Source organism: Oncorhynchus nerka, linkage group LG20, assembly GCF_034236695.1.
Source record: "Oncorhynchus nerka isolate Pitt River linkage group LG20, Oner_Uvic_2.0, whole genome shotgun sequence".
NCBI classification, from domain to species: Eukaryota; Metazoa; Chordata; class Actinopteri; order Salmoniformes; family Salmonidae; genus Oncorhynchus; species Oncorhynchus nerka.
The window spans coordinates 92,708,109-92,729,063 of NC_088415.1; the positions used below are offsets into that span (position 1 = coordinate 92,708,109).

The window sequence follows — 20,955 nt, forward strand, 5'->3', positions numbered from 1 at the left end:
AGCCCTAGGGATGGCTAGCCCTAGGGATATGATCTAAAGTAGTGCACTATACTATGGCTAGCCCTAGGGATGTGATCTAAAGTAGTACACTATACTATGGCTAGCCCTAGGGATATGATCTAAAGTAGTGCACTATACTACGGCTAGCCCTAGGGATATGATCTAAAGTAGTGCACTATATATGGAATAAGGTGACATTTGGGACATACCCTCGAGCAATTACAGATCCAAAATGGCTTCTTTAGAGCCAGCATGGAACTTCAGAAGGATTCCACAACTGGGAGTCTCTTCTTATTCCACATGGGACTATTTACCCAATGGGAGTCTCTTCTTATTCCACATGGGACTATTTACCCAATGGGAGTCTCTTCTTATTCCACATAGGACCCAATGGGAGTCTTCTTATTCCACAAAGGACTGTTTACCCAATGGGAGTCTCTTCTTATTCCACATAGGACTGTTTACCCAATGGGAGTCTCTTCTTATTCCACATAGGACCCAATGGGAGTCTCTTCTTATTCCACATGGGACTATTTACCCAATGGGAGTCCCTTCTTATTCCACATGGGACTAATTACCCAATGGGAGTCTCCCCATACAGGAGTAACACAAGGGGTCAACACACCATAACACACCTCTATCATCTCCTCTTCTCCCATCTCCTTCCTTCCTCTACAGAACCCTTTGGTTAATACCCCTCTCTCTTCCCCCTTTCTCTTCTCTCCCTACGTAGAGTGTTTGTCCGGATCCAACTGAACTGCTTTTTGGAACGATGGAGAAGATGGAAAAGAAAATAAGGGATAGAGAAAAGTCCTTCTAACAGAGCCTGGAGCCTGGAGCCTAGAGCCTAGAGTCTGGTGCCTAGAGCCTGGTGCCTAGAGCCTGGAGCCTGGTGGAGAACCTGGTCAGATATCAAGAGCCTACTGCCTTTAATAAGCCTGGAGCCTTTATCTTTAAGCCTGGTGCCTAGAGCCTGGAGTCTAGTGCCTAGAGCCTGGAGCCTAGAGCCTTAGAGCCTAGAGCCTGGAGTCAGTAAGCCATTGGAGCCAAAGCCAAAGCCTGAGCCTGGAAGGCCTGGTTCCTAGAGCCAAATAATATCAGCCAGAGAAAAAGCCAAGCCTGGTTTGCTGACCATGAAGATTAGTTAGATCAGGCCCACCAAAAGATATCAAGATACTGTTTAATAATATTTATCTTTAACCTATCTGCTACGTATTACCTATTCATAAGCATTCAAAAACAAAGTGAAAGGGTCAAATAATATCACAGAGAAAAAGCAATTTGCTGCTCCCAAAAAGTGATCTTTTTATAAAGCTTTATATCATACAACACGTTTCTCCGTTGCTTTTTAACACTTGAAATCTTGTACGGAGGTGAACCACTATTCATTTCGATCCCAATGTCTTAGTGGATCAACAGCTCTGTTTGAAGAAGGTAGAATTCATTTCGATCCCAATGTCTTAGTGGATCAACAGCTCTGTTTGAAGAAGGTAGAATTCATTTCGATCCCAATGTCTTAGTGGATCAACAGCTCTGTTTGAAGAAGGTAGAATTCATTTCGATCCCAATGTCTTAGTGGATCAACAGCTCTGTTTGAAGAAGGTAGAATTCATTTCGATCACAATGTCTTATGGATCAACAGCTCTGTTTGAAGAAGGTAGATCCCAATGTCTTGTCTTAGTGGATCAACAGCTCTGTTTGAAGAAGGTAGAATTCATTTCGATCACAATGTCTAAGTGGATCAACAGCTCTGTTTGAAGAAGGAGGAAGTGATGGCAGACACTCTTTTATTAATATTTCAACAAAAAACAAAATATAAATACAACATGCGATAGGTTCAACGATTTTTCTGAGTTACAGATTATATAAGGAAATCAGTCAATTGAAATAGATGAATTAGACCCTAATCTATGGATTTCACATGACTGGGCAGGGGCGCAGCCATGGATGGGCCTGGGAGGGCATAGGCCCACCCACTTGGGAGCCAGGTCCACTCTGCCAGTCAGAATTCGTTTTTCTCCACAAAATAGCTTTATTACAGACAGAAATACCCCTCAGTTTCATCAGCTGTCCGGGTGGCTGGTCTCAGACCCCCACAGGTGAAGAAGCCGGATGTGGAGGTCCTGGGCTGGCGTGGTTACACGTGATCTGTGGTTGTGAGGCCAGTCGGATTTACTGCCAAATTCTCTAAAATGGCATTGGAGGCGGCTTATGGTAGAAAGATGAACATTACATTCTCTGGCAACAGCTCTGGTGAACATTCAGTCAGCATGCCAATTGCAATCTCCGTCAAAACTTGAGACATCTGTGGCATTGTGTTGTGTAACAAAACTGCACAAAAGGCTGGGGCCCTTTTTTTTTGTCCCCAGCACAAGGTGCACCTGTGTAATGATCATGCTGTTCAATCAGCTTCTTGATACGCCACACCTGTCAGGTGGATGAATTATCTTGGCAAAGGAGAAATGCTCACTAACAGGGATGTAACCACATTTGTGTACAACATTTCAGAAAAATAAGCATTTTTGTGTGTAATTAAACATTTCTGGGATCTTTTATTTCAGCTCATGAAACATGGGACCAACACTTTCCATGTTGCGTTTATATTTTTGGTCATTAGAATTGTTATTATAGTGGATAGTAGGCTGAGGTAACGTTCAGTCCTTAGGCCCTATGTGTTGGACTACACCCTTCGGTATTATCTTTGTTAAAAAAACAATAAACTGGTATAAGGCTATTTATTTCTTATGTAAAACCTACAATGTATTTTTTCCAATAATCAAATTGTTGCAGCTGACAGAATGTCAACTACCTTACATGGACACACGCACACGCACCCCACGCACGCACACACACACAATCTCACCACGGAGAGGATGTATGAAATACAGACCGCGGGAAGAACCTATCAATAGCATTTACAATGGAGAAAAATATGTTAAAAATATTATGTTGGATATTATGGAAACTTTTGATCAATTCCAAAAAGTGTTTAATATTTTGTATTATATAATCATATAATATATGACGTATTTGTGTTGACTTTACACTTTTGTAAAAAAATAAAAAATAAACGTGAAAAATACATTCAAAAAACATGGGGAAAAAACGACACTATTCATTTGTATGTTAGGCATATGCATAAATTGGAGCCTATTCTTCAAAAAATCTAAGTGTTGATTAGAATCATGTGGCAAGCCTAGAATACACATGGATCCACTCCACCCGCCCGCCCCTACAAACTCATCGGATGGAGACTGGGGGGATGTTCTCTGCTAGCGCTCTCCTCTCGACACACGACGACGCACGGGGTTCCGACTCCGACGCAGAGATTACCATAATGAAACAAATCTGCTGGAATAAAGTGGGATTCTCCGTGGTGCTGCAGGAACATGAGCGTCTCTCCACAAGTCTATATTCCGTTGCAGCACGTTGTTCTATTTAGTTTGGGGAGACAAAGAAAAACATGTCGACAACTTCTGTAGTCGAACATTTCTTGTTTTGTAATAGAAGACGAGGCGCACTTAAACTTTAGATGGATCGGAGTACGGGACGTTCGTTTCTTCGTTCTTCGAAGCCGTACAAACACGTAAAGAAATGATTCCTTGCGTTGCCAAAAAAATCTGTTGAATAACAATTAAACTCATTATTCCAACATCCTCTGATGTTTGCTGGATATCATTGAGACACATTATGGACACAGAATGTTGGATTCCATCAAGTATTGACTGAGGACGCGCCGTTGAGGAAACATTAACACTCAATAGAAACAGGCTCATCACTGTTCTAAGTCTACAGGAATGGGGCCTTCCGTAGTATTACTCGTCGTTGCGGTTTTCGGTAAGAGACATTACAATATGTGTTTTACTGAATTTATAATAATGGTGTTCGCTGTCTAATTCTAAATTTTCAAGTAACTATAAAATAGAAATGTTCCTTTTTAAATAATTGAATATTACTTTTAATTGGAGTCCATATGAAATCCACTCCTTAACAATAGTGTGCACAAGCGCACGCACACATAATTATGAAGTTAGTTCATCAATTTGCTTTCCGCAATTACTATTACTAGATGTTATAGACCCTCCGTATATTACTAGATGTTACAGACCCTCCATATAGGGCCAAACTATACCTCATTGGGCCATAGTCTTGTGTAACCTTTGTCTAACCTTTATTTAACTAGGCAAGTCAATTAAGAACACATTCTTATTGGGGTTTATTACCGCCTACAACCCCGGCCAAACCCCGGACGACGCTGGGCCAATTGTGCGCCGCCTTATGCGATTCCTAATCACGTTCGGATGTGATACAGCCTGGTTTGTGCTTCATGTCATTTCATGTAACTCATTTTCTAAATATTTTTTCTCTATTTGGCCTGATAATTGTATAATATGGTAAAATACCCATGAGTCGAAAAGTTGTCACCAGAATTGAACAGAGTATTTGGTAATGACTAATGTGCTTGGCCAATGTGTTTGGCCAAATTGCTGGACATACTTGAGGCAGAGAAAGTAATAAAAGCGTAGCAATGGCAACAGGGTAGATGAACACAATGGGAGACAGGGCCAACTACTCCACACACACACACACACAGCACACACACTCTCTCTCTCTCTCTCTCAGAGTAGATTACTGGACTTAAATTGACCTGTTCAAATGACTTGGCCACCACTTCAAATGAGCTACGAGATAAAAATACCTTTTAGAATCCACTTACCCAAAAGTGTGTTTAAGTGAATCTAACATTCAATTAAGTGGGACTTTATTGCAGCCTATCCCTACAGCAGTGACACCGGGCTCTCGGGCTGGATCCGTGTCAGCTGTAAAAACCAGGCTGTCAGACTGGATCTGTGTAGACTGTAAAACCAGGCTGTCAGACTGGATCTGTGTAGACTGTAAAACCAGGCTGTCAGACTGGATCAGTGTAGACTGTAAAACCAGGCTGTCAGACTGGATCTGTGTAGACTGTAAAACCAGGCTGTCAGACTGTAAAACCAGTCAGACTGTAAAACCAGGCTGTCAGACTGGATCTGTGTAGACTGTAAAACCAGGCTGTCAGACTGTAAAACCAGGCTGTCAGACTGGATCAGTGTAGACTGTAAAACCAGGCTGTCAGACTGGATCAGTGTAGGCTGTAACACCGGGCTGTCAGACTGGATCAGTGTAGACTGTAAAACCAGACTGTCAGACTGGATCAGTGTAGACTGTAAAACCAGGCTGTCAGACTGGATCAGTGTAGACTGTAACACCAGGCTGTCAGACTGGATCAGTGTAGACTGTAAAACCAGGCTGTCAGACTGGATCAGTGTAGACTGTAAAACCAGGCTGTCAGACTGGATCAGTGTAGACTGTAAAACCAGGCTGTCAGACTGGATCAGTGTAGACTGTAAAACCAGGCTGTCAGACTGGATCAGTGTAGACTGTAAAACCAGGCTGTCAGACTGGATCAGTGTAGACTGTAAAACCAGGCTGTCAGACTGGATCAGTGTAGACTGTAAAACCAGGCTGTCAGACTGGATCAGTGTAGGCTGTAACACCAGGCTGTCAGACTGGATCAGTGTAGACTGTAAAACCAGACTGTCAGACTGGATCAGTGTAGACTGTAAAACCAGGCTGTCAGACTGGATCAGTGTAGACTGTAACACCAGGCTGTCAGACTGGATCAGTGTAGACTGTAAAACCAGGCTGTCAGACTGGATCAGTGTAGACTGTAAACCAGGCTGTCAGACTGGATCAGTGTAGACTGTAAAACCAGGCTGTCAGACTGGATCAGTGTAGACTGTAAAACCAGGCTGTCAGACTGGATCAGTGTAGACTGTAAAACCAGGCTGTCAGACTGGATCAGTGTAGACTGTAAAACCAGGCTGTCAGACTGGATCAGTGTAGACTGTAAAACCAGGCTGTCAGACTGGATCAGTGTAGACTGTAAAACCAGGCTGTCAGACTGGATCAGTGTAGACTGTAAAACCAGGCTGTCAGACTGGATCAGTGTAGACTGTAAAACCAGGCTGTCAGACTGGATCAGTGTAGACTGTAAAACCAGGCTGTCAGACTGGATCAGTGTAGACTGTAAAACCAGGCTGTCAGACTGGATCAGTGTAGACTGTAAAAACGAGGCTGTCAGACTGGATTCGTGTAGACCATAAAACCAGGCTGTCAGACTGGATCAGTGTAGACTGTAAAACCAGGCTGTCAGACTGGATCAGTGTAGACTGTAAAAACGAGGCTGTCAGACTGGATCAGTGTAGACTGTAAAACCAGGCTGTCAGACTGGATCAGTGTAGACTGTAAAACCAGGCTGTCAGACTGGATCAGTGTAGACCATAAAACCAGGCTGTCAGACTGGATCCGTGTAGACCATAAAACCAGGCTGTCAGACTGGATCAGTGTAGACTGTAAAACCAGGCTGTCAGACTGGATCAGTGTAGACTGTAAAACCAGGCTGTCAGACTGGATCAGTGTAGGCTGTGAAACCAGACTGTCAGACTGGATCAGTGTAGACTGTAAAAAACAGGCTGTCAGACTGTAAAACCAGGCTGTCAGACTGGATCAGTGTAGACCATAAAACCAGGCTGTCAGACTGGATCAGTGTAGACCATAAAACCAGGCTGTCAGACTGGATCCGTGTAGACCATAAAACCAGGCTGTCAGACTGGATCAGTGTAGACTGTAAAACCAGGCTGTCAGACTGGATCAGTGTAGACTGTAAAACCAGGCTGTCAGACTGGATCAGTGTAGGCTGTGAAACCAGACTGTCAGACTGGATCAGTGTAGACTGTAAAACCAGGTTGTCAGACTGGATCAGTGTAGACTGTAAAAAACAGGCTGTCAGACTGTAAAACCAGGCTGTCAGACTGGATCAGTGTAGACCATAAAACCAGGCTGTCAGACTGGATCAGTGTAGACCATAAAACCAGGCTGTCAGACTGGATCCGTGTAGACCATAAAACCAGGCTGTCAGACTGGATCAGTGTAGACTGTAAAACCAGGCTGTCAGACTGGATCAGTGTAGACTGTAAAACCAGGCTGTCAGACTGGATCAGTGTAGACTGTAAAACCAGGCTGTCAGACTGGATCAGTGTAGGCTGTGAAACCAGACTGTCAGACTGGATCAGTGTAGACTGTAAAACCAGGTTGTCAGACTGGATCAGTGTAGACCATAAAACCAGGCTGTCAGACTGGATCAGTGTAGACTGTAAAACCAGGCTGTCAGACTGGATCAGTGTAGACTGTAACACCAGGCTGTCAGACTGGATCAGTGTAGACTGTAAAACCAGGCTGTCAGACTGGATCAGTGTAGACTGTAAAACCAGGCTGTCAGACCGGATCAGTGTAGACCATAAAACCAGGCTGTCAGACTGGATCAGTGGGCCATGGTCAAAAGTAATGCACTGCATAGGGAATAGGGTGGCATTTGGGACACAACCCAGAACAGAGTTAAGTAATGGACGGACAGACTGTATTTGTATTTATCACCATTAGTTCCTGCCAAGGCAGCAGCTACTCTTCCTGGGGTTTATTATGGATCCCCATTAGTTCCTGCCAAGGCAGCAGCTATTCTTCCTGGGGTTTATTATGGATCCCCATTAGTTCCTGCCAAGGCAGCAGCTACTCTTCCTGTGGTTTATTATGGAGAAGTCGCTCTGGATAAGAGCGTCTGCTAAATGACTTAAATGTAATGTAATGTTTAGTTCCTGCCAAGGCAGCAGCTACTCTTCCTGGGGTTTATTATGGATCCCCATTAGTTCCTGCTAAGACAGCAGCTACTCTTTCTGGGGTTTATTATGGATCCCCATTAGTTCCTGCAGCAGCTACTCTTCCTGGGGTTTATTATGGATCCCCATTAGTTCCCTGCACCAGCTACTGTTCCTGGGGTTTATTAATATGATGACTTGCAACTCGACTTTGACTTTAACACCAATGACTTGTGACTTGACTTGGACGTGAGCCTTATGACTCCACCTGCCCTGATTCCCTCCCCAACCCTCCCTGACCCTCCCCAAGCCTCCCGACCCTCCCCGACCCTCCCCAACCCTCTCCAAGTCCAGATATAAAAAAATATGCTATTAAAAAAGTGTGCAGCGCATCAACTCTTCATTTAACGGGTTACAGTCGGACAGCAGCCAATCAAATTGTGTGTGTCAGTGCAGAGGAACGTCTGGCTGGTGAATTCAGATGGAGCCCTTGGAATGATGATACCCCAAATTATTATTTAATAATTATTATTATTATTATTTCCGGATATAAAGACGCTGTATTAACAAAAAAACGGATTGCAATTTGCAAAACATGAGGGAAGAAAATGACAGACGGAGGCGAAACAATTTCCAACTTTGTTTGACATTTGAAGCTGCACAAAGAACAGTAAATCGTGGCTAATATAGCCGACAGATATCCATCACACGAGGTTGTGTGTTTATGAGTGTGTGTAACTTGTTTCATGGGTTTCTTTTTGCTGGTGATGTCTGGAGCCTGTATTGTTAGGTGCCCTCCTCACTGCTTGTGATGTCTGGAGCCTGTATTGTTAGGTGCCCTCCTCTCTGCTTGTGATGTCTGGAGCCTGTATTGTTAGGTGCCCTCCTCACTGCTTGTGATGTCTGGAGCCTGTATTGTTAGGTGCCCTCCTCACTGCTTGTGATGTCTGGAGCCTGTATTGTTAGGTGCCCTCCTCACTGCTTGTGATGTCTGGAGCCTGTATTGTTAGGTGCCCTCCTCACTGCTTGTGATGTCTGGAGCCTGTATTGTTAGGTGCCCTCCTCTCTGCTTGTGATGTCTGGAGCCTGTATTGTTAGGTGCCCTCCTCACTGCTTGTGATGTCTGGAGCCTGTATTGTTAGGTGCCCTCCTCACTGCTTGTGATGTCTGGAGCCTGTATTGTTAGGTGCCCTCCTCACTGCTTGTGATGTCTGGAGCCTGTATTGTTAGGTGCCCTCCTCACTGCTTGTGATGTCTGGAGCCTGTATTGTTAGGTGCCCTCCTCACTGCTTGTGATGTCTGGAGCCTGTATTGTTAGGTGCCCTCCTCACTGCTTGTGATGTCTGGAGCCTGTATTGTTAGGTGCCCTCCTCTCTGCTGGTGATGTCTGGAGCCTGTATTGTTATGTGCCCTCCTCACTGCTTGACTAGATTAGACTTGCAGATTGACTCGCCACCACGCTGTTTGAAGCTGGAAAAGATCAAATGAGCACATTTGTGGCAGAGTGCCTCCTAGATTGGTTGTGTACTCTTCCTAACCTGCTGATTACGGGGGGGGGGTGCTTGAACCTCTGATTGTGTTTATGCTTCACACAAATTCCCCCCCCCCCCACTTGCCTTGATACTTGACTCTGACTTGTGGCTTTTGAGCATTTCTTACTCATTGTTCGAAACATGTCTGGTCCAAATCGGATGTTAGGTACTATATTTATTTAGATAGATTAGGGCCTAATTACTTTATTTAAATTGACTGATTTCCTTATATGGGAAAATCATATTCAGTAAAATTCAGTAAAATCTTTGAAAATGTTCCATGTGACATTTATATATTTTTTCAGTGTATATGAATTCTATACATTTAGATGGCCAATTTGGATTTAATCAATTAGCTTAATTTCTCAGATTATAATATAATTATATAATATATATTTCATCAGCATAATGTCACAGGAATGCTGATCTTATCGGTTTCTAACTACAGAAACGATTTCAGAACAATCTGAGATGGTGGGTGTCATGGTTTGCTGAAATGACATGGATTGACCATAAATCAAAGAGAACCACCGAGCTCCCAGCAGAGCTCTAGATCACTGAGAACCTTTCCTGTTGGTTTTTTAATCTAAATAAAAGAGAACCACCGAGCTCCCAGCAGAGCTCTAGATCACAGAGAACTTTTCCAGTTGACACAGAACCACCAGTGAGTGAATGAGTCCATCTCCAAGACAAACGGCAATGTTGTGACAATGTTCCCGACCTGTAGTCTAGTACTCAGGGTATGTATTTGATCTTTTAAAAGTGGTATTTCCTGCTGGTATGCGTGTTCTGAAAATAATGTAGTTATATTTACAGTTTTTATATAGTTACATGTGAAGTTATTGGCACACAGTCTGTGACTAGTATGTAAGGGCTGGGTGTCAGGTGCAACAATACAGGATCAGATACCAACGAGCTGTTGGTCACATTTCAAGGAAGCTATTCAGGGAAACATATCAAGGAAACTCTTAGAGGAAATACTCGACAACACATGCCCTGATGTCATTTATGCCTAGGAGACTATAGTCGAAAGACGTTGTCCACTTGAAAGAGTACCTGCTGGATATAAGGACTCCATAACACGTTCATAACCCGTACAAACCACATTCATAACCCATACAGACCACATTCATAACCCATACAGACCACATTCATTACCCGTACAAACCCCGTTCATAACCCGTACAAACCACATTCATAACCTATACAGACCACATTCATTACCCGTACAAACCCTGTTCATAACCCATACAGACCACATTCATTACCCGTACAGACCACATTCATAACCCATACAGACCACATTCATTACCCATACAGACCACATTCATTACCCGTACAAACCCTGTTCATAACCCGTACAAACCACATTCATAACCCGTACAAACCACATTCATAACCCATACAGACCACATTCATAACCCATACAGACCACATTCATAACCCGTACAGACCACATTCATTACCCGTACAGACCACATTCATTACCCGTACAAACCCCGTTCATAACCCGTACAAACCCTGTTCATAACCCATACAGACCACATTCATTACCCGTACAAACCCTGTTCATTACCCGTACAAACCCTGTTCATAACCCATACAGACCACATTCATAACCCATACAGACCACATTCATAACCCATACAGACCACATTCATTACCCGTACAAACCCTGTTCATAACCCATACAGACCACATTCATTACCCGTACAAACCCTGTTCATAACCCATACAGACCACATTCATAACCCATACAGACCACATTCATAACCCATACAGACCACATTCATAACCCGTACAAACCACATTCATAACCCATACAGACCACATTCATAACCCATACAGACCACATTCATTACCCATACAGACCACATTCATTACCCATAACCACATTCATACCCTGTTCATAACCCATACAGACCACATTCATAACCCATACAGACCACATTCATTACCCATACAGACCACATTCATTACCCATACAAACCACATTCATTACCCGTACAAACCACATTCATAAGCAGTACGGATAAGTATTTCATAATGTCTATGGCTAAATGTAATGTTTATAGGCTAAATGTAATGGTTATAGGCTAAATTAAATGTCTATGGCTAAATGTATAGGTTATAGGCTAAATGTAATGGTTATAGGCTAAATGTATAGGTTATAGGTTAAATGTAATGGCTATGGCTAAATGTATAGGTTATAGGCTAAATGTAATGGTTATAGGCTAAATGTATAGGTTATAGGCTAAATGTATAGGTTATAGGCTAAATCTAATGTTTATAGGCTAAATGTAATGTTTATAGGCTAAACGTAATGTTTATAGGCTAAATGTAATGGTTATAGGCTAAATGTAATGGTTATAGGCTAAATGTAATGTTTATAGGCTAAATGTAAAGAGTTATAGGCTAAATGTAATGGTTATAGGCTAAATGTAATGTTTATAGGCTAAATGTAATGTTTATAGGCTAAATGCAAAGAGTTATAGGCTAAATTTATAGGTTATAGGCTACATTTATAGGTTATAGGCTAAATGTAATGGCTATAGGCTAAATGTAATGTTTATAGGCTAAATGTAATGGTTATAGGCTAAATGTATAGGTTATAGGCTAAATGTAATGGTTATAGGCTAAATGTAATGGTTAAAGGCTAAATGTAATGGTTATAGGCTAAATGTAATGGTTATAGGCTAAATGTAATGGTTATAGGCTAAATGTAATGGCTATAGGCTAAATGTAGTGGTTATAGGCTAAATGTAAAGAGTTAAGGGTTGAGTCTCTCACATGGATCGGCAGATCATTCCATCGCTGAAGGATTCTGTTTAAGGTCTAATACTGCAGGTAATGGAGTCGCCAGTGACTAGAGGATTCTGTTTAAGGTCTAATACTGCAGGTAATGGAGTCGCCAGTGACTAGAGGATTCTGTTTAAGGTCTAATACTGCAGGTAATGGAAGTGACTGATTCAGGTACTGCAGGTAATGGAGTCGCCAATGACTAGAGGATTCTGTTTAAGGTCTAATACTGCAGGTAATGGAGTCGCCAGTGACTAGAGGATTCTGTTTAAGGTCTAATACTGCGGGTAATGGAGTCGCCAGTGACTAGAGTTTTCAATTTGTCAGAGCTAATGGTGGGAGGCTTCGGCGTCTCAGACCCCGTAACGGGTGGAGGAGAGACCTGAGAAGGCTCGGCCTCTGATTCCGACTCGTTGCTTAGTGGGGAGAACAAGTTGAAAGTTTCTATCGGCTGGAGGCAAGTCCGAGTCAAGTCTCAAGTCAAGACCATCAAGTATCAAGACAAGTCTCAAGTCCTAAACTTTGAGTTTTGAGTCCTAAACAAGTCAATGTGCTCTTCACCAAATGTCACAGTTTGGGTCTAGAGTGTCTCCCACTTTGAAGTGGGGGATGACCGCGGCAGCTTTCCAATCGTTAGGGATCTCAGACGATACGAAAGAGAGGTTGAACAGGCTAGTAATAGGGGTCGCAACAATTGCGGCGGATAATTTAAGAAAGAGATTGTCCAGACTGTCTAGCCCAGCTGATTTGTATGGGTCCAGATTTTGCAGGTCTTCCAGAACATCAGCTATAAGGATTTGGGTGAAGGAGAAGCGGGGGGGGGGGGGGCCTTGGGAAAGTTGCTGTGGGGGGTGCTGAGCTGTTGATCGGGGTAGGGGTAGCCAGGTGGAAAGCATGGCCAGCCGTAGAATAATGCTTTTTGAAATTCTCGATTATGGTAGATTTATCTGTGGTAACAGTATTTCCTAGCCTTAGTGCAGTGGGCAGGTGGGAGGAGGTACTCTTATTCTCCATGGACTTTACAGTGTCCCAAAACATTATGCAAATTTCTGTTTGAAAAAGCTAGCCTTTGCATTCCTAACTTACTGCGTGTATTGGTTCCTGACTTCCCTGAAAAGCTGCATATCGCGGGGACTATTCGATGCTAGTGCAGTCCGCCACAGGATGTTTTTGTGCTGGTCGAGGGCAGTCAGGTCTGGAGTGAACCAAGGGCTATATCTGTTCTTAGTTCTACATTTTTTGAATGTGGCATGCTTATTTAAGATGGTGAGGAAAGCACTTTTAAAAAACAACCAGGTATCCCCGCCTGACGGGATGAGATCAATATCCTTCCAGGATACACCGGGCCAGGTCGATTAGAAAGGCCTACTCGCGGAAGTGTTTTAGGAAGCGTTTGACAGTGATGAGGGGTGGTCGTTTGACAGTGATGAGTGGAGGTCGTTTGACAGTGATGAGTGGAGGTCGTTTGACAGTGATGAGGGGAGGTCGTTTGACAGTGATGAGGGGAGGTCGTTTGACAGTGATGAGGGGTGGTCGTTTGACAGTGATGAGGGGAGGTCGTTTGACAGTGATGAGGGGAGGTCGTTTGACAGTGATGAGGGGAGGTCGTTTGACAGTGATGAGGGGAGGTCGTTTGACAGTGATGAGGGGAGGTCGTTTGACAGTGATGAGGGGTGGTCGTTTGACCGCTGACCCATTTCGGAAGCAGGCAATGAGGCAGTGATCGCTGAGATCCTGGTTGAAGACAGCAGAGGTGTATTTACAGGGCAAGTTGGTCAGGATGATATCTATGAGGGTGACAATGTTTACGCATTTAGGGTTGTACCTGGTAGGTTCCTTGATAATTTGTATTGGAGAAGAAGAGCCTATTCGAACTGGTTGTCAAGGAAGATGTTTTCTGAGGACTTAAAATGACTATTAGTATTAAGCACATTATCCATATGAAGTCACCAATGACACGTTACAAATAAAGACTGGGTTTGTCAAAGTGCTGTGAGCAGGGTTCGAAAACGGGGAGACCGCATTGGATTTCAAGTCGAACGCCTTAAATCGCTCGCATCTCGCAGCTTGCCGAGTCTCCCTACAAAGACAAAAAGTATCCACCGCCATATTTTACAGTAGGTGTGGGGTTATTTTCTGCTCGTGCATTCTCAGTTCAATGCCAAACCAACACACTGCTGGTTACAAACACTCAGTTGACTTTGCCTTTAAACAGCTTGGAAAATTCCAGAAAATGACATCATGGCTTTAGAAGCTTCTGATAGGCTAATTGACATCATTTGAATCAATTGGAGGTGTACCTGTGGATGTATTTCAAGGCATCTCAGACTGTGGCTTATTACACTAAGGTCTAGTCATTGATGTTATGTGTAAATTGTTCCCAGGAAACAATGACTCCTACTAAGCACTTTTTATTGTTTAAATTAATAGAACGTATGCTGGTGCTAACAACTCTTGTTGCCACTGTTGAGTGCCTTACTAATTATAACCTATTGTCTCTGTTGAGTGCCTTACTAATTATAACCTATTGTCTCTGTTGAGTGCCTTACTAATTATAACCTATTGTCTCTGTTGAGTGCCTTACTAATTATAACCTATTGTCTCTGTTGAGTGGCTTACTAATTATAACCTATTGTCTCTGTTGAGTGCCTTACTAATTATAACCTATTGTCTCTGTTGAGTGCCTTACTAATTATAACCTATTGTCTCTGTTGAGTGCCTTACTAATTATAACCTATTGTCTCTGTTGAGTGCCTTACTAATTATAACCTATTGTCTCTGTTGAGTGCCCTAATTATAACCTATTGTCTCTGTTGAGTGCCTTACTAATTATAACCTATTGTCTCTGTTGAGTGCCTTACTAATTATAACCTATTGTCTCTGTTGAGTCCCATTAGGTTGGACTGAGGGTTTGTAACCTATTGACTCCCATTAGGTTGGACTGAGGGTTTGTAACCTATTGTCTCTGTTGACTCCCATTAGGTTGGACTGAGGGTTTGTAACCTATTGACTCCCATTAGGTTGGACTGAGGGTTTGTAACTTATTGTCTCCCATTAGGTTGGACTGAGGGTTTGTAACTTATTGTCTCTGTTGACTCCCATTAGGTTGGACTGAGGGTTTGTAACCTATTGTCTCCCATTAGGTTGGACTGAGGGTTTGTAACTTATTGTCTCTGTCTCCCATTGGGTTGGACTGAGGGTTTGTAACTTATTGTCTCTGTCTCCCATTGGGTTGGACTGAGGGTTTATAACCTATTGTCTCTGTTGACTCCCATTGGGTTGGACTGAGGGTTTATAACCTATTGTCTCTGTTGACTCCCATTGGGTTGGACTGAGGGTTTGTAACCTATTGTCTCTGTTGACTCCCATTAGGTTGGACTGAGGGTTTGTAACCTATTGTCTCTGTTGACTCCCATTAGGTTGGACTGAGGGTTTGTAACCTATTGTCTCTGTTGACTCCCATTAGGTTGGACTGAGGGTTTGTAACTTATTGTCTCTGTTGACTCCCATTAGGTTGGACTGAGGGTTTGTAACCTATTGACTCCCATTAGGTTGGACTGAGGGTTTGTAACTTATTGTCTCTCATTGGGTTGGACTGAGGGTTTGTAACTTATTGTCTCTGTTGACTCCCATTAGGTTGGACTGAGGGTTTGTAACTTATTGTCTCTGTTGACTCCCATTAGGTTGGACTGAGGGTTTGTAACTTATTGTCTCTGTTGACTCCTATTAGGTTGGACTGAGGGTTTGTAACCTATTGTCTCTGTTGACTCCCATTAGGTTGGACTGAGGGTTTGTAACTTATTGTCTCTGTTGACTCCCATTAGGTTGGACTGAGGGTTTGTAACCTATTGACTCCCATTAGGTTGGACTGAGGGTTTGTAACTTATTGTCTCTCATTGGGTTGGACTGAGGGTTTGTAACTTATTGTCTCTGTTGACTCCCATTAGGTTGGACTGAGGGTTTGTAACCTATTGTCTCTGTTGACTCCCATTAGGTTGGACTGAGGGTTTGTAACCTATTGTCTCTGTTGACTCCCATTAGGTTGGACTGAGGGTTTGTAACCTATTGTCTCTGTTGACTCCTATTAGGTTGGACTGAGGGTTTGTAACCTATTGACTCCCATTAGGTTGGACTGAGGGTTTGTAACTTATTGTCTCTGTTGACTCCCATTAGGTTGGACTGAGGGTTTGTAACCTATTATCTCCCATTAGGTTGGACTGAGGGTTTGTAACCTATTGACTCCTATTAGGTTGGACTGAGGGTTTGTAACCTATTGTCTCTGTTAACTCCCATTAGGTTGGACTGAGGGTTTGTGACTTATTATCTGAGACTCCCATTAGGTTGGACTGAGGGTTTGTAACCTATTATCTCCCATTAGGTTGGACTGAGGGTTTGTAACCTATTATCTCCCATTAGGTTGGACTGAGGGTTTGTAACCTATTGACTCCCATTAGGTTGGACTGAGGGTTTGTAACTTATTGTCTCTCATTGGGTTGGACTGAGGGTTTGTAACTTATTGTCTCTGTTGACTCCCATTAGGTTGGACTGAGGGTTTGTAACCTATTGTCTCTGTTAACTCCCATTAGGTTGGGCTGAGGGTTCGTCCCTCCACTACTCAGAGGGCCGCTCCAACCGCCTGCTGTCCCTGGAGAAGATGTTTGGTCGTCCTGCTAAACACTCCCAGTGTCACCACATGTTGAAGCATCTCCACCACGGGGCCCGGATCACCGTCCAGATTCCCCCCAACATAGAGGGACACTGGGTCTCCACCAGGTACGACTAAACCAGGCTCCAAACCTAGCCCCAACCCTAACCCTAGCCTCAACTCTAATCCTAACTCCAACCCTAGCCTCAACCCTAACTCCCAATCCTAACTCTAATCCTAACCCTAGCCTCAACCCTAATTATAATCCTAGCCTTAACTCTAATCCTAACTCCAAACCCAACCCTAGCCTCAACCCTATCCTAGCCTCAACCCTAATTCTAAACCTCTAAATCTAACCCTAATTTTTACTTTTTATTTTCACCTTTATTTAACCAGGTAGGCAAGTTGAGAACAAGTGGAAGAATGTGCAAGGTAGAAATAATGGGGTGCAAAATAAATAAATAAATACAGTAGGGGAAGAGGTAGTTGTTTGGGCTAAATTATACAGTGCCTTGCGAAAGTATTCGGCCCCCTTGAACTTTGCGACCTTTTGCCACATTTCAGGCTTCAAACATAAATATATAAAACTGTATTTTTTTGTGAAGAATCAACAACAAGTGGGACACAATCATGAAGTGGAACGACATTTATTGGATATTTCAAACTTTTTTAACAAATCAAAAACTGAAAAATTGGGCGTGCAAAATTATTCAGCCCCCTTAAGTTAATACTTTGTAGCGCCACCTTTTGCTGCGTTTACAGCTGTAAGTCGCTTGGGGTATGTCTCTATCAGTTTTGCACATCGAGAGACTGACATTTTTTCCCATTCCTCCTTGCAAAACAGCTTGAGCTCAGTGAGGTTGGATGGAGAGCATTTGTGAACAGCAGTTTTCAGTTCTTTCCACAGATTCTCGATTGGATTCAGGTCTGGACTTTGACTTGGCCATTCTAACACCTGGATATGTTTATTTTTGAACCATTCTATTGTAGATTTTGCTTTATGTTTTGGATCATTGTCTTGTTGGAAGACAAATCTCCGTCCCAGTCTCAGGTCTTTTGCAGACTCCATCAGGTTTTCTTCCAGAATGGTCCTGTATTTGGCTCCATCCATCAATTTTAACCATCTTCCCTGTCCCTGCTGAAGAAAAGCAGGCCAAAACCATGATGCTGCCACCACCATGTTTGACAGTGGGGATGGTGGGTTCAGGGTGATGCGCTGTGTTGCTTTTACGCCAAACATAACGTTTTGCATTGTTGCCAAAAAGTTCCATTTTGGTTTCATCTGACCAGAGCACCTTCTTCCACATGTTTGGTGTGTCTCCCAGGTGGCTTGTGGCAAACTTTAAACAACACTTTTTATGGATATCTTTAAGAAATGGCTTTCTTCTTGCCACTCTTCCATAAAGGCCAGATTTGTGCAATATACGACTGATTGTTGTCCTATGGACAGAGTCTCCCACCTCAGCTGTAGATCTCTGCAGTTCATCCAGAGTGATCATGGGCCTCTTGGCTGCATCTCTGATCAGTCTTCTCCTTGTATGAGCTGAAAGTTTAGAGGGACGGCCAGGTCTTGGTAGATTTGCAGTGGTCTGATACTCCTTCCATTTCAATATTATCGCTTGCACAGTGCTCCTTGGGATGTTTAAAGCTTGGGAAATCTTTTTGTATCCAAATCCGGCTTTAAACTTCTTCACAACAGTATCTCGGACCTGCCTGGTGTGTTCCTTGTTCTTCATGATGCTCTCTGCGCTTTTAACGGACCTCTGAGACTATCACAGTGCAGGTGCATTTATACGGAGACTTGATTACACACAGGTGGATTGTATTTATCATCATTAGTCATTTAGGTCAACATTGGATCATTCAGAGATCCTCACTGAACTTCTGGAGAGAGTTTGCTGCACTGAAAGTAAAGGGGCTGAATAATTTTGCACGCCCAATTTTTCAGTTTTTGATTTGTTAAAAAAGTTTGAAATATCCAATAAATGTTGTTCCACTTCATGATTGTGTCCCACTTGTTGTTGATTCTTCACAAAAAACAGTTTTATATCTTTATGTTTGAAGCCTGAAATGTGGCAAAAGGTTGCAAAGTTCAAGGGGGCCGAATACTTTCGCAAGGCAATGTAGGTGGGCTATGTACAGGTGCAGTAATCTGTGAGCTGCTCTGACAGCTGGTGCTTACAGCTAGTGAGGGAGATAAGTGTTTCCAGTTTCAGAGATTTTTGTAGTTCGTTCCAGTCATTGGCAGCAGAGAACTGGAAGGAGAGGTGGCCAAAGGAAGAATTGGCTTTGGGGGTGACCAGAGAGATATACCTGCTGGAGCGTGTGCTACAGGTGGGTGCTGCTATGGTGACCAGCGAGCTGAGATAAGGGGGGACTTTACCTAGCAGGGTCTTGTAGATGACCTGGAGTCAGTGGGTTTGGCGACGAGTATGAAGCGAGGGCCAGCCAACGAGAGCGTACAGGTCGCAGTGGCGGGTAATAAATGGTGACAAACCGGATGGCACTGTGATAGACTGCATCCAATTTATTGAGTAGGGTATTGGAGACTATTTTGTAAATGACAATCGCCGAAGTCGACGATCGGTAGGATGGTCGGTTTTACGAAGGTATGTTTGGCAGCATGAGTGAAGGATGCTTTGTTGCAAAATAGGAAGCCAATTCTAGATTTAACTTTGGATGGGAGATGTGTGATGTGAGTCTGGAAGGAGAGTTTACATTCTAACCAGATACTTAGGTATTTGTAGTTGTCCACATATTCTAAGTCAGAACCGTCCAGAGTAGTAATGCTGGACGGGCGGGTAGATGCAGGCAGCATTGGTTGAAGAGCATGCATTTGGTTTTACTTGTATTTAAGAGCAGTTGAAGGCCACGGAAGGAGAGTTGTATGGCATTGAAGCTCGTCTGGAGGTTAGTTAACACAGTGTCCAAAGATGGGCCAGAAGTATACAGAATGGTGTCGTCTGCGTAGAGGTGGATCAGAGATTCACCAGCAGCAAGAGCGACATCATTGATGTATATAGAGAAGAGAGTCGGCCCAAGAATTGAACCCTGTGGCACCCCCATTGAGACTGCCAGAGGCCCGGAACAACAGGCCCTCTGATTTGACACACTGAACTCTATCAGAGAAGTAGTTGGTGAACCAGGCGGGGCAATCATTTGAGAAACCAAGGCTATCGAGTCTGCCGATGAGGATGTGGTGATTGACAGAGTCGAAAGCCTTGGCCAGGTCAATGAATACGGCTGCACAGTATTGTTTCTTATCGATGGCGGTTAAGATATCGTTTAGGAGCGTGGCTGAGGTGCACCCATGACCAGCTCTGAAACCAGATTGCATAGCGGAGAAGGTGCGGTGGGATTCGAAATGGTCGGTAAATCTGTTTGTTGACTTGGCTTTCGAAGACCTTAGAAAGGCAGGATAGGTCTGTAGCAGTTTGGGTCAAGAGTGTCCCCTTTGAAGAGGGGGATGACCGCAGCTGCTTTCCAATCTTTGGGAATCTCAGACGATCAGACGATACGAAAGAGAGGTTGAACAGGCTAGTAATAGGGGTTGCAACAATTTTGTCAGATCATTTTAGAAAGAAAGAAAGATTGTCTAGCCCGGCTGATTTGTAGAGGTCCAGATTGTGCAGCTCTTTCAGAACATCAGCTGACTGGATTTGGGAGAAGGAGAAATGGGGAAGGCATGGGCGAGTTGCTGTGGGGGGTGCAGGGCTGTTGACCGAGGTAGGGGTAGCCAGGTGGAAAGCATGGCCAGCCGTAGAAAAATGCTTATTGAAATTCTCAATTATAGTGGATTTATCGGTGGTGACAGAGTTTCCTATCCTCAGTGCAGTGGGCAGCTGGGAGGAGGTGCTCTTATTCTCCATGGACTTTTTTGAGTTTGTGTTGCAGGAAGCAAATTTCTACTTGAAAAAGTTAGCCTTGGCTTTTCTAACTGCCTGTGTATATTGGTTTCTAACATCCCTGAAAAGTTGCATTTCACGGGGGCTGTTCGATGCTAATGCAGAACGCCATAGGATGTTTTTGTGTTGGTTAAGGGCAGTCAGGTCTGGAGAGAACCAAGGGCTATATCTGTTCCTGGTTCTACATTTCTTGAATGGGGCATGCTTATTTAAGATGGTAAGGAAGGTATTTAAAAAAAAACCAGGCATCCTCTACTGACGGGATGAGGTCAATATCCTTCCAGGATACCCGGGCCAGGTCGATTAGAAAGCCCTGCTCGCTGAAGTGTTTCAGGGAGCATTTGACAGTGGAGGTCGCTTGACCGCAGACCCATTACGGA

At 43.5% G+C, this 20,955-nt stretch overlaps 1 protein-coding gene across 1 annotated transcript in view; it reads left to right on the top strand.

Annotated features, from left to right (window-relative positions):
* Positions 1–3,261: 3,261 nt before the first annotated feature.
* LOC115124878 (protein APCDD1-like) overlaps positions 3,262–20,955 on the top strand; it is a 28,400-nt gene continuing 10,706 nt past the window's right edge. The window contains exons 1-2 of the mRNA XM_065005983.1: positions 3,262–3,837; positions 16,612–16,798. Of these exons, the coding sequence (XP_064862055.1) occupies positions 3,798–3,837; positions 16,612–16,798 (227 nt within the window). The 5' untranslated portion in view covers positions 3,262–3,797. The remainder of the gene's footprint in view (positions 3,838–16,611; positions 16,799–20,955) is intronic.